The sequence below is a fragment of the Trachemys scripta genome, chromosome 1 (genome assembly GCF_013100865.1).
Source record: "Trachemys scripta elegans isolate TJP31775 chromosome 1, CAS_Tse_1.0, whole genome shotgun sequence".
Classification (NCBI taxonomy): Eukaryota; Metazoa; Chordata; order Testudines; family Emydidae; genus Trachemys; species Trachemys scripta.
In genome coordinates, this window is record NC_048298.1 from 251,692,698 (window position 1) to 251,707,054 (window position 14,357).

Genomic DNA, 14,357 nt, shown 5'->3' on the forward strand with positions numbered 1-14,357 from the left:
TGTCAGGACTGGGTGTCAGGAACCATTGGGCTGAGTTCCCTCAGTTGAGCCAGGAGCTAGCAGGTTCAAACTTGAGGCCAGTTAATGAGCCCAGCTGGGCTGCAACAGGATCGTCTGATTGGCTGAAAGGAGCCCATTGTCCTTCATGTAAGTTCAGCACCAGGAGCAGGCCGCTGGCTGCTCAACATCAGCATCTGCAACTATGATTAAGGCTGCGAGTCTGTCACAGAGGCCACAGATGTCACGGATTCCATGACTTTCTATGACCTCCATGATTACTGCACCAGCCGCTGCTGGGGCAGTCTGGGGCCACTGCCCCCCCCCCCCCCCCCCAAGAAGCAGCAGCAGAGTTTTGGTGTGGGAGGGGGCAAGGAATTGGGGCACAGAATGGGGTGAGGTGGGCTCTGGGCAACGCTTCCCTGTGGGTCTCCCTGGAAGCGGCGACATCCCTCTTGCTCAGCTGCTAGGTGGAGGCGTGGCCAGGCAGCGCACGCTGCCTCTGCCCAGAGCACTGGCTTCACAGCTCTCATTCGCCAGGAACTGCGGCCAATGGGAGCTGTTGGGGATACTGCCTGCAGGCAGAGGCAGCGCGCAGAGCTGCCTAGCCACACCTCTACCTAGCAGCTGAGCGAGAGGGATGTCGCTGCTTCTGGGGAGACGCCCACGTAAGCGCCGCCCAGAGCCTGCCTCACCACATCCCATGCCCCAATCCCCTGCCCCCTCCCACACCCAAACTCTGTTGCTGCTGCGGGGGAGGCACTGAGCCAGGTAGGGAGACTGCTGGCCCTGACAACCCCCTCCTCCAGCAGCAGCGGGATCCCAGGCCACCTGCCGCTGCCCACTCCCCCAGCATCCAGGTTGCCCTCCCCCAACACCCCCCCCCGCCGAATTTTTAGTCAGGGGTATATAGTAATATGTCATGGACAGGTCATGGGCCGTGAATTTTTGTTTACTGCCTATGACCTGTCTGTGACTTATACTAAATATAACCATGACTAAAACGTAGCCTTAACTATGATGGCTCATGTGTCTGCCTTGTACCCAGCCTTGCTCCTGATTTGTTCCTGTCCAGTTCGAGTCTGCTCTAGCCCTGTTCCAGCCCTGCTCCATTGCCCAGCTTCTGACTCTGACCCTTGGCTCTGATTATTGACTCCTGGCTCTGGCTCTGTCCCTTGGCTTAATTCCTGTTTCCAGCTTTGGTCCATGGCTCTGGCTCCCGGCTCCTGAACCCAGCTCTGTCCAGTAAGTCAGACTGCCCAAGCCCTGGCCCTGACACTGGATAGCTTTTGTAGAGTAGATAAGGCCTAAGAATGGCAGTGAAAGAGAATAATAATTACTTACTTTAATTACATGAATTTGTCTCTTCTGATCTGGAAAAATTTAGGATGGGAAGGGAAAAAAAAGTTGCAAGTGAGATGAGGATGAGGGTGCATTATTTAGTATGTGGAATTTGGCATGGTGCCTCGTTTAAAACCAATGCTATACGTCTCTTATGTTCATGGTTCAAATTCACACTTTTTTTTTTTAAAAGAATAGAACCCAGTATTATTTGATTATCCACAGTGGTTACCATTTGATCAAACTGAGGAAAAGCCATTTTAAGAAGCAAAGCTGTTAGTTGTACTATCTAACACATATATATAATAATTGAAAAAGTAAACACTTTTCTAATGCTCAACACAGACCCAGGGTTTGACCCACACCCTCAAAACTGCAGACTTAATGGAAAATGACTTAGTAAGTGCTCCTGTCTCTAGCACCCAGACACCCAGCTCCCAATGGGATCCAAACCCCTAATAAATCTGTTTTACTCTTATACAGGGTAAACTCATAAATTGTCTGCCTTCTATGACACTGATAGAGAAATATGCAAAGCTGTTTGCTCCCTCAGCTATTAATTAGTTACTCTTGATTAATTAATAAGCAAAAGTGATTTTATTAAATATAAAAAGTAGGATTTAAGTGGTTCCAATTAATAACAGACAGAACAAAGTAAGTTACCAAGCAAAATAAAACAAAACACGCAAGTCTAAGCCTAATACATTAAGATACTGATTACAGATAAAGTATCACCCTCAGAGATGTTACAATAAGCTTCTGCCACAGACTGGACTCCTTCCTAGTATGGGCCCAATCCTTTCCCCTGCTACAGTTCTTGTTAGCTCCAGCTAAGGTGGTAACTAGGGGATTTCTCATGACTGGAACCTCCTTTGATCTGTTCCACCCTCTTATATAGCTTTGACACAAGGTGGGAATCTTTTATCTCTCTGGGTCCCCACCTCTCCTTCTAAATGGAAAAGCACCAGGTTTAAGATGGATTCCAGTACCAAGTGACATGGTCACATGTCCTGTGAAACCCCAAGCCTCCTTCATTCTGCCTGGCCTCACTCCCAGGAAGGCTTGCAAGTAAACAGAGCCATTTACAACCAGTTGTCCTAGTTGATGGGAACCATCAAGATTCCAAACCACCATTAATGGCCCACACTGCATAATTACAACTCGGTGTGTGTGTGTGTGTATGTATATGTGTGTGTGTGTGTATATATAATATAATATGTATGTATGAGTTATATTTCATATTTCTAGTTTCAGATATAAGAATGATACATTTATACAAATAGGATGAATACACTCAGTAGATTATAAGCTTTCTAATGATACCTTACAAGAGACCTTTTGCATGAAGCATATTCCAGTTACATTATATTCACACTCATTAGCATATTTTCATAAAATCGTATGGAGTGCAACGTCACAGTAATTTTCTTGTTTTGTGTTTTATGTGTGTTCCATGTGTTCAGCCACAAATGACACAACGGAAGAGGAAGATGATGAGGAAGGTGAAGTCCAGGGATTTCTCTTTGGCAAATTAAAGTGAGTTGACTTCATTTACAATTAAACTTCTTCGTTTGTAAAATAGCTGTTTTTTGAGCTTAAAACAAAAGTTCAGACATATGATATGAAAGTCTGTCGTGGCAATGAGTTGACTCAACATTGGCTAATTTTTGTGTGTTTGTGTACTTCACTGTTTAACAGTATTTTTCAGTAATTCTTTGAGTGCTTGCTCATGTCGATTCCATTGTAGGTGTGCACATGCCCACATGCACGGCTGGTGGAGACTTTTGCCTTAGCAATACCTGTAGGACCAGCTGTGGTGCCCTCTGGAGTGCCGTGCTCATGGCATGGTATATCAGGTGCCGCTGGCCCTGCGCCCTCTCAGTTCCTTCTTACCACCCATGGTGGTCAGTTAGAGTGACTCTGTCCCTTGCTTTGCAAGTGGTCAGCAGTTTTTTGTCTAGTTTAGCCTTGTGGTTTACCTATAAATAGTTTAAATCGTTGTTAATTAGTGGTTAAGTACCCGTTAAGTGTTTAGTTTGATAGTGTCCTAGCAGGGACTTTGCCCCCGGGAAGACATGCCTCGCTCTCTGGGTTTCAAGCCCTGCTCATCGTGTAACAGGCCTGTGCTTGTTAGTGACCTGCATGAGAGTTGTCTCAGTGCCTCGGGGAAACCCATATAAAGGAGTGTTGTCATCCAGAACTTTCATCCTCAGGGACACAGAGAGCGCAACATGCGCCTCAGGGCACTCCTGATGCAGGAGATGGAGCAGAGATGCGAGCAGCCCGATCCAGCACCCAGCTCTTCAACTTCAGTGCATAGCACACCTCCAGCACCAGGGTTCTCCCGGCACCAATCCCGCCGCCGGTACCGAAGAAAAGGACTAAGAAGGCAACATAGGCGAAGCCTGATCAAGGAGCTTTGGGCAAAGGACCCTGCTCGGGCCTCACGCCCACTAAAGTATCCACTAAAGAGCTCCGCTGTGGGGAGTTCTTCCCCCATAAATACCTCCCACCAACTCCAGGGAGCGGTAAGGGGCCTAGGCCAATGTCTCAGCCGACCCTCTCTGAGGGCCCGGTGCCAAGAGAACTGAAAGCACCTCCACCACATCCGATACCGCGTGCGGCAAAGGAATCAGCTTTGGCTTCCCGTGAGGGCAAGCCCACTGGCAAGGCCCTGCACAAGTTAGGAGAGCGCCAATGGTCTCCGGAGCCAAGACAGCCGTAGGTCGCCATGTTCTTGGTCTGCGTGCCAGCCCACGTCTCCAGCTTGTCATTAAGCCAGAACGAACTCTCCACCTATGACGAGGTTGTCGCCCAGGTAGAGAGGCGAAGGACAGCGAGGGAGCTGACCCGACCAATTAAGGAAGAGGCACCCCGGGTTAAACTAGCAGCACCAAGCCCTAAAGTTTGGGTGACTGGGCCACCAGGAGGGCCCAGGTGGAAAAAGAAAGAGGCTGAAGGCCCATCAGAGGTCACAAAGAGTCGGAGCACTGAGGGAAAAGAGGATCGTGATGTTAGACTGCCAAAACCAAGGGACCGGGGAACGCCTAGGGCTCCATACCGATGTTATGCCTGCGGTGAGTGGGGACACATAGTTGCACAGTGTCCCAATGCTGAGGAGCCTATGCAGTGTAACCTGGGGAACTGGGCAGATCCATGCTCCCTAATCCACCTTGTGGGGGTCTCACTAACCCCACATATGTATACCAGACCAGTGAAACTAAATGGGGTAGGGACCACGGCACTGGTTGATTCGGGAAGTGCTATCATGCTTGTCTCGGGGAAGCTCGTGAAGCGTAGTCAGCTGCTGCAGGCTAAACATACGGGGATAACATGTGTCCATGGGACAGTTAGTTACTACCCCACCATCCCAGTAAAAATCGAGATCCAAGGAAACACTACTGAGGTAGAGCAGGTGTAGTCCCTAAACTCCCATACCTAGTACTCATAGGGAGGGACTTCCCAGGGTTTGGAAATTTACTCCCAGTAGGGGGATTGGAGACAGATGGGGACCCTAAAATTGGTGAGGCATCCACAGCAGACTGTCAACCCCCAATCTTCTCTGAAATATCCCCAGATTTGTTCTCCACTCCCAGACAGGGTAGAAAGAGAAAAAGGGAAAGAAGGACAGCTAAGGCCTTGGGAACCCGAATACTGACCCAAAGCCAGAGGGTCGCTTTTGTAGGTAGGTGGACCCGTGCAGCTGAACAGGAGGCCACGCAGGAGGGAGAAGGACCTGAGTCTGACCCCCACCCCAATGCTTCTGAACCAGTAGAGGCAACAGAGACTGGGCCCTTAGATCTTGGGCAGATTAGCCCCAGGAGAGGAAATTTTGGACGGGACCAGGCAGAAGACCCAAGGTATGACAACATTAGGAAGGAGATGACTGAAATAGATGGGGTCCCCGTGGAAGGGAAAACCCAGGGACCAGGACCCTACTTCAAAATGAAGAAGGATCTCTTATACCGGGTTGCACCAGTACAGGGGCAGAAGGTACAGCAGATCCTAGTACCTCAAAAACACCAGAATGCTGTATTAAGTCTTGCTCACAGTCATCTTTTTGGGGGGCATTTGGGGGTAGAGAAGACCCTGGCACGAGTCCTACGACGGTTCTTCTGGCCCGGAGTACATGAAGAAGTGCGGAGGTACTGTGCCTCCTGCCCAGAGTGTCAGCTGCACAGTCCCTGTCCCCACTTGAGGGCACCTTTAGTACCCCTTCCCATCATAGAGGTCCCCTTCAAGCAAATAGCCATGGACCTAGTGGGACCCCTGGAGAAGACGGCTCGGGGCCACCAATATATACTTGTTTTGGACTATGCTACTCGCTACCCAGAAGCCGTCCCCCTGCGGAACACGACCTCTAAAACTACAGCCAAAGAGCTGGTGAGGATCTTTGCCCGAATGGGGCTACCGAAGGAGATATTAACTGACCAAGGAACCCTATTTATATCGAAGCTAATGAAGGACCTCTGTACGCTGCTCCATATACATACCCTGAGAACTTCGGTCTACCATCCACAGACTGATGGGTTGGTAGAACAGTTTAACCGAACCCTCAAGGCTATAATAAGGAAGGTGGTAAGTCGGGACGGGAAGGATTGGGACACCCTACTACCCTACCTTATGTTCGCTATCTGGGAGGTACCTCAGCCCTCAACTGGGTTTTCCCCCTTCGAGTTATTATACGGGCATCATCCCCCTGGCATACTAGATATCGCCAAAGAGATCTGGGAAGAGGAACCCAATGAGGAGAGAAATATAATAGAGCATGTAATGCAGATGCGAGACCGGATAGCCCGGGTTACCCCTATTGTACGGGAACATTTGGAGAAGGCACAGGAGGCCCAGCGAATCCATTACAATCACCAGGCAAAAGTGCGACAGTTCCAACCAGGGGATTGGGTTATGGTGTTGGTACCCACGGCAGAAAGCAAGCTTCTGGCCCAATGGCAGGGGTCCTATGAGGTGGTTGAACCCGGGGGGGAAGTAACCAGGTGCGGCAGCCAGGACGCAGAAAACAAGAACAGATTTATCACGTTAACCTTCTGAAACCTTGGCATGCATAAGAGGCATGCACAGCAGTCCAAAAAGACCTAACCCAGGAAAACAAGCCTTCCAAACAGGTGAGAGTGTCTCCCGATTTAACACCAGATCAGAAGAATGAGGTGTCTGAGATGATCTTCCGGAACCAAGATGTGTTCTCGACAAAACCGGGTCGAACAACCGAGACATATCACCACATCGTCACGAACCCTGGGGCCAGAGTAACAGTGAGGCCCTATCGGGTGCCAGCGGCAAAAAGGGAGGAAATAAAAGCAGAAGTAAAAAAAATGCTGGAGTTGGGGATCATCGAAGAATCCCACAGTCAGTGGTCCAGCCCAATCGTGCTGGTGCCCAACCCTGATGGCACCACAAGATTTTGCAACGACTTCCGGTGACTAAACGAAGTATCCCAGTTCGACGCATACCCCATATCTCGCATAGATGAGCTAGTGGACCGTCTGGGTAATGCCCGGTACTTAACTACCCTAGACTTCACAAAGGGGTACTGGCAGATTCCCCTTGCAGAAGACGCAAAGGAAAAAACTGTGTTCTCTACACCAGAGGGTCTTTTTCAATATACTGTCCTCCCTTTTGGACTACATGGGGCCCCCACTACCTTTCAGCGCCTCATGGACAAGCTATTACGCCCGCATAACAGTTATGCTGCTGCCTACTTTTACGATGTGGTCATTCATACCCCAGACTGGGAAACCCACCTGGAGAAGGTGGAGGCAATCCTCGATACCTTCAGGTGAGCTGGCCTTACAGCAAACCCTGCCAAGTGCGCTGTAGGGTTTACAGAGGCCAAATATCTTGGCTACATTGTGGGAAAAGGTTTGGTAAAACCCCAAATGAACAAGTTAGCGGCCATCCAAAATTGGCCCCGACCAAGTCGCAAGAAACAAGTCTGGGCATTCCTAGGTGTGGTGGGGTATTACCGATGATTTATCCCCCACTTTGCCACAAGGGCAAGTCCCCTGACAGAGCTAGTGAAAGCCCGTGGACCTGATCTGGTGAGATGGTCTGACGCAGCAGAGGAAGCATTCACAAACATACGGACTGCCCTCTGCAGTAACCCCGTACTGATGGCCCCTAATTTCACCAAGGAGTTTATCCTGCAGACGGATGCATTGGAAGTAGGGTTGGGGGCCGTTCTATCACAGATGGTCGGGGAGGAGGAACGCCCAATTCTATACCTCAGTCGGAAACCCCTTGCAAGGGAACAAAAATATGCAGTGGTGGAGAGAGAATGCCTCGCTGTAAAATGGGCCATGGAAACATTGCGCTATTACCTGCTCGGGCGCAGGTTTGTCCTCGTGACCGACCCTGCCCCTCTTCAATGAATGCAGTGGAACAAGGAGAAGAACACAAGCGTGACCAGATGGTTTTTATCCCTCCAACCTTTCCAGTTCCGTGTGCAACACAGAGCAGGGAGCCATCATGGCAACGCCGATGGCTTGTCACGTGTGCATTGTCTGGTGTCCCAAGCTGCGCAACCCCATGGCGTTGAGCAGGGGGGAGAGATATGTGACAGACCCAGACCAGTGGGGTACAGGAGTCTGGTAGAGGGCAAATATACTGGTCACTGGATGAGTAGTTTTCTGTTGTTTGAATGACCAGAGCAGGGGCTGCACTAGAGTAATCAGGAACCTGCTAGAACCAGTTAAGGCAGGCAGGCTAATTAGGACATCTGCAGCCAATTAAGAAGAAGCTGCTAGAATCAATTAAGGCAGGCTAATCAGGGCACCTGGGTTTTAAAAGGAGCTCACTTCAGTTTGTGGTGCGAGTGTGAGGAGCTGGGAGCAAGAGGCACAAGGAGCTGAGGGTGTGCTGCTGGAGGACTGAGGAGCACAAGCATTATCAGACACCAAGAGGAAGGTTCTGTGGTGAGAATAAGGAAGGTGTTTGGAGGAGGCCATGGGGAAGTAGCCCAGGGAGTTGTAGCTGTCATGCAGCTGTTACAGGAGACACTATAGACAGCTGCAGTCCACAGGACCCTGGGCTGGAACCCGTAGTAGAGGGCGGGCCCGAGTTCCCCCCAAACCTCTCAATTGACCTGGACTGTGGGTTCTTCCAGAGGGGAAGGTCTCTGGGCTGTTCCCCAACCCACATGGTAAATCTCTGAGGCAAGAAAATCCGCCAATACGTGCAGGACCCACCAAGATAGAGGAGGAACTTTATCACAGTTGTCAGATTGTTGCACCAGTGCATGTGCAAGACTCTGGATTGGACCTGGTTGTATCGAACCATAACAAGAAATGCCACAGATTCTGCTCTCTGTTGGGCATGTTTCTGATCCCTTTGGTCACCGGCAATCATGTATGTCTACCCTCCAATGCCTTGGAAACTGAGAATCCTCAGGAAGATCAGGCAAGATGCAGCCCTAATGATAATGATAGCCTCATCATGGCCCAAGCTGGTTTGGTTCTCTGATCTTCTTAACATGTGTAGTGGAAAAATTGCTAAGGGTTAAATTTGGTTGGCTCAGGCCTGAACTTTGGTTCAGACCTGAGCATTCGTCAAGTTAACTGGAAGAAGGGGGTTTTGGAGAAAGGGGAGGGATTTTTGAAGGCAGGGTGAAGGAAAAGTACAAAAGCAGAGCTATCTATAATCACAAGGCTTGTGATTCATAAATGCCCACTGTTAGTTTTAGGGGAAGCTTATAACCACAAAGCGCAAACTGAGAATAACAGGAAAGCTTGCTATGCTATATTCCTTTTTATGGAAAATGTATTCCAAATATGGCAATAATGTTGATAAGAAAGTATGCATTACTAATTGTGTTTTTTTTGCTATATAAGCTATTCAAAAATCTGTATTCACGGGGAAAACTGCCAGTTCACTGGTACTCCCTGTTTCATGCTCGAGAATAGAGGGGCCTCAGGCGATTCTGAACCAAACACAATGCGTGGTCTTTTTTTCCCCACGACAATTTGGGGGCTCGTCTGGGATCCACAGTAGACTCTCCCAGACCGGAGGACCGTGGGCAATCTCCCACCAGACCCAGGGCTCATCTGAAAGGTAAGAGACCTTTTGAAATCTCTATCATGGGTTTCTGGTGGAGGATCTGCCTGTAGGCTCAGGGTTGGGTGAGTGGTATGCTGGATCTGATCCTTTTGCTGACAGATACGCCTGACGATCTTCTGTTTTGTCTTTTTCTGTTTACTTTGTTTTGTCTGACTCTGGTTCTGGTTCCCTGGGAAGAGCCACTAGGTGGGTTGCAGATAGACCTGTTTTTGTGTGCCAGTGTGAAAGTGAAGGTCACTAGACCGGTGTGAGTGAGGGTCGCAGGAAGACGCCCCGAGTCTTGTGCAAAGTCCTGAGGGGCTCGTGACCAGAGGTACCTCAAATGCAAGCCCTCCGGCCCACCTTAGTGGGTCATAAAGGACCCTGACCAGTATAAGGACCTTCTGCATGGCATGACTGGCGAGGGGCCTGTGCAGGTCTAGGAGTGTGTGACCCCATCCCTTACCATCTGTGAATGATCTGGCTTCCTCACCCTCTTTCCCTCTGGTTCCCCTCCTCCGCCAGTAAAAGGCGGCCCGAAGAGCCACTGACTAGGCCAAAAACCCCCACCAAAAGCAACAGAGCAAGGGCCGCTGTTCTCTTTGAGATTAGCTGACACTCTTTGCTGGACGGGGGTGAAGGCAGTTGTGGATGCACCTAAACAAACCTTTCTTGTATGAAAGACCTGTGTGAACATGTTGGGTCCTGGGGCGGTGGGCTCAACGGGAGCGCCACCCTGTCAGGAAAGTCAGGATACTGGAAGGCCGAAGACTCTAAAGTGATCTTCGTCTCATCGGGAAAGCTGTAAACAAGGATGGCGGTGTGGGATCGCTGTCTCGCCAAAAGGGCACACCTGGTTCTGGTTCCTTTTGTTTTGTCTGTCTGTCTGTCTGTTTGTGTATATATTATCTATATGTTATGGGGGCCAGTGGGTCGAAGGGAATGATCATCCCACCAAAAGGCACAGCCGCGTTCTATATGTATACCAGTTATAGTCCTTTTACTTGTAAGTTCCTAAATAAATGGAATTGGTATACTGGGGATGACCCAGAACTACAGTTTCCCCTGGAGAGCAGCTTTGACTTTGATAGGATCGTGCACCTGAGAGGTGCACTTGTGGCTAATAAAGTTCGTCAAGGCCAGTTCGATGCCTATTTCGATTGGTACGGGGAAACTGAAAAACAGCGCCATGAATCTCAGGTGAGGAGTCTTAGAGACTCCCAAGAAAAACTTAAAACCCAATTAAAGGAGACACAAGAAAAATTGACAATAGGCCACGGTCCTGCTGGTCAGCAAGCTCCCCTCTACCCTTCTATGCCTCAACTACCCTGTAGGGCTACCCCGTCCGTGGATCTCATAGATCTTTCTGTAGAAAGCCGACAATGGCCTCTCCCTCCACCACCCGCTAAAAGGGCTGCAGAGGAGGCTGGCCGACTAGGGGAACGGTCCCCGGATTATCCAGCTGATCCTGAGGCCGCCCGGGGGTCCTGACCCCAGCCCTCTCCTACAGCCTCAGCTGTGTCGGCCCCAACGCAGACCTGGCAATTCCAAGGGTCAACATCCACACCCTCCCCATCTTCTTCCTTGACTGCAGGTTCCCCAGAGGTTCGGTCAGACCCCATTGATGATTGGTCTAGGCAGGCGGAAGGGTTAATAGCAGAGTTAACTGAATGCTCAGATTCAGAGTTAAGAGACTTGTCTGACCATTTTGAAATTATAAAGGAACTCGTAAAGTCCCCCGAGTTTAAAAATTCGCCACCAGCGAAACACACTAGATTTCAGGGAACCCTTAAGAGGATACAGGAGGCTTTAAAAAAACCCAGAGGAGAACCTTCTTCTTCCCCTTCGCCAACTCCCAGGGATAGGCTGCCAGGGTGAAGGAACTACGGTGATTGTACATGCACCATGGGCTCCTTCGGATTTGTATAACCTAGTCGATAAATTTCCCAAAATAAGAGAAGATCCCGTTAAATTTCAGGAGCAACTAAAGATGGTTATCCAGTGTTTTAATCCCACCAGGGCAGACATAAACCAACTCCTGAGAGCAATGTCTTTATTACCCAGAGAAACATTAAACCGCCTTTTCCACGAGGCTGGTTGGCCTACAGATCCCGATGTTGGCATTAATCTCAGTCCAACCGATTTAGATACACATCGTAACAATCTGATAAATGTAGTCCTCACTGTATGCCCACCAAAACCAGACTGGACCAAAATTAATAGCTGTAGACAGAATAAAGGGGAAAATTCTGCTGATTATATGCAGCATATCAAAGAAGTGTTTGAAAGGCATTCTGGTATAAAGAATGCAGAAAAAAATGCCGAACAAGCAATGGTAGCTGCCTTTGTTCAAGGACTCCTTCCAAAACTAGGGGACCAACTAAAAGTGAGCACGGTAGACTGGGAGGGAAAGACCCTGACCGAGATTTTGGCAGTAGCCCAACATTATTACCGCCAATTAGAGAAAAAGAAGGATGATACTGAGACCAAGTTAATGGTCCTCCAGATTCACAATATACAAGAAACCTATAATGGCCATAAGCGGCGGGGAAGAGGAGGAAAATCTAACCAAGGTCCCACCCGAACTCCTTTCCAAAACTTAAGTAGTACAGCATGCCAGTATTGTAAACAGGAAGGACACTGGAAAAATGCATGCCCAATCGTATTAATCAACCTGTTTACCCCGCTGCTCCACCGCCAGCCCCCTTTCCTCAAAAGTGCTAGGATAGCCAGAAGACCAGTAACATCATTGCTTCACTTGTATCCTTGGACCAGTCTGGACCATATGTAACTTGTGTTATAGATGGTATGCCCACCCTCTTCTTGGTGGATATGGGCCCTTCGCGATCTACTCTCCGCACCAATGACTTCCCCTCTCTCCCTCTAACGTCTGAAATTGTAAATGCAGTAGGGGTAGGCAACACTCCCATTCCCTATCCTGTCTCTTCACCTCTGTCTGTCTCTGTCGGTCCTCTATCAGACCATCATGCCTTCCTCCTCAGTCCTTGTTCACCTGTTAACCTTTTGGGAAAGGATTTGCAGTGTAAATTAAACTGTACCATCTATTGCTCCCCAGATGGGGTATATTTGGATGTTCCTGACCTGGGCCACAATGAGGTTCTGGCGGTCTTACAGGAAGACACTCCAAATGGGGGATTGGACCCCTGCCATTCCTTGTTGCAACAGGAATTGCTGGCTAAAGTTTCCCCCCTCATTGTGGTCAGACCACGCTAACCAGGTCGGGCGCATTGGGACTGCCCAACCTGTTAAGATCATCTAAACCCAGCAAAGCCTCTTCCCAGGGTTCAGCAGTATCCTCTTTCAAAGCAAGCCGAAGAAGGAATTCAGCCAGTAATTGACTCCTTGATTCAACAAGGGGTTGTGAGACCGACAACCAGTGAACGTAACACCCCCATTCTACCGGTCAAGAAATCAGGCAAGGAGACTTGGCTCTTTGTCCAAGAACTCCGTGCTGTCAATGCAGCCGTTCTCCCTGTTTTCCCCATTGTCCCTAATCCTGCGACCATTATCTCCTGTATTCCCTCTTCCGCCACTTATTTTACTGTTGTTGATCTTTGTTCAGCTTTCTTTTCTATCCCTTTACATGAAGATAGTCAGTATTTGTTTGCTTTCACCTATCAAGGGCTCCAATATACTTGGACCAGGCTGCACTCTGCGTTTTTGGACAAGTACCATCAGCATGTACTGCCCTCCCTAATTGGCTTCCAGTTAATGAATACCAAAAGCTCCTCACTGCCTCAGGCATTCCTCCCACTGTTGCCCCCATCCCTGTGGTTTACCCAAACACCAATAGGCCTGTGTATTCTACCGAAATCCATTGGGCAAAACCCTCCCATCTCAGTGACCTGTTAGAGTTTTGTTAAAGAAATTTATTTTTTTCCGTTCAAAATAGGTCTTATGAACGAACCATCGAATGGAAAACAGATGGAATAGTGGAAATAGAAATGTTTGACATTACTATCAATGAGCCCCAGAAATCGGAACTTAAAATTATTGGATTTTATAGAGGAGTAGATATGATGACCATTCCCGGAATTTGTAAAACAGTAATTGGGAAGGGTCTCTTTTGTTGTTTAATCACCCAACTAGTAGATGGTCAAATATATACCCAAAGACTCTGTTCTGTCACTAGGAATTTTACCTGTACTCAAATAATCCCCGTGACCACTAATGTGACCTGTATCCTGTTGCAATATGCCCCTTCCTATGCTCTTAATGTCAATGCCTCATGAAAATATATAAAGGTAACAGACCAGCAAATGTGGAATAAAACACCCCTGAAAAGAGATGAGTTAGGATACTGATGGACCATAATTAATGCCACATTGGGGACCATCAGATTCATGTTGCCCTTATCTAGTTTTCAGGTCATCGCTATATATTAAAGTTGCTCAAAAGGGGCTGCCCTCAAAGTAGCTCAACAAAGGCTTGGGTTTCTTCTAAAAAGAAAAGAGATTTAACTGAATATCTGTGGGATGGGGCCAATAGTGCAGCTGCAATTTGTAATATCCACAAAGATCAACAACATGAGGAAAAGTTAGGTCAATTGGAAAAGGCCACTGGTTTTATTACAGGAGCACAGCTAACTCAGGTTCAGGCTGGGGTTGGTGAATTGCATATTATTTCCGCCCTTAGCTCTATAACTCAGAGGTTGCTGACAGAAGTGGTACTGAACGTCCCTGAGGCTGGGAAGGCATTGCAGTGGGACTTGGCATGCTCAGAAGTTCAGGATTTCTTGAATGACCAGCTGACGGCCATTTGGAATGATTTCGAGCACCAGGCCTGGCCCACTGCCCTTACAGATACCTCAGGAGTACCATCTAATCTGTGGCCATGGAGACATATTGGAGGTTTTCTGGGTGGCGGTGTGTACAGTCAGAGTGCTCCTTCCAAGCATACGGACCTGTTACTGAATCCTGCCGGGTCCATGGGGAGGATGCATATGGGAT

At 48.7% G+C, this 14,357-nt stretch overlaps 1 protein-coding gene across 1 annotated transcript in view; it reads left to right on the forward strand.

Moving 5' to 3' along the window:
* UGGT2 (UDP-glucose glycoprotein glucosyltransferase 2) overlaps positions 1–14,357 on the forward strand; it is a 272,650-nt gene that overhangs the window by 26,694 nt on the left and 231,599 nt on the right. Inside the window, exon 7 of the mRNA XM_034758248.1 lies at positions 2,802–2,874. Coding sequence (XP_034614139.1) covers positions 2,802–2,874 — 73 coding nt within the window. The remainder of the gene's footprint in view (positions 1–2,801; positions 2,875–14,357) is intronic.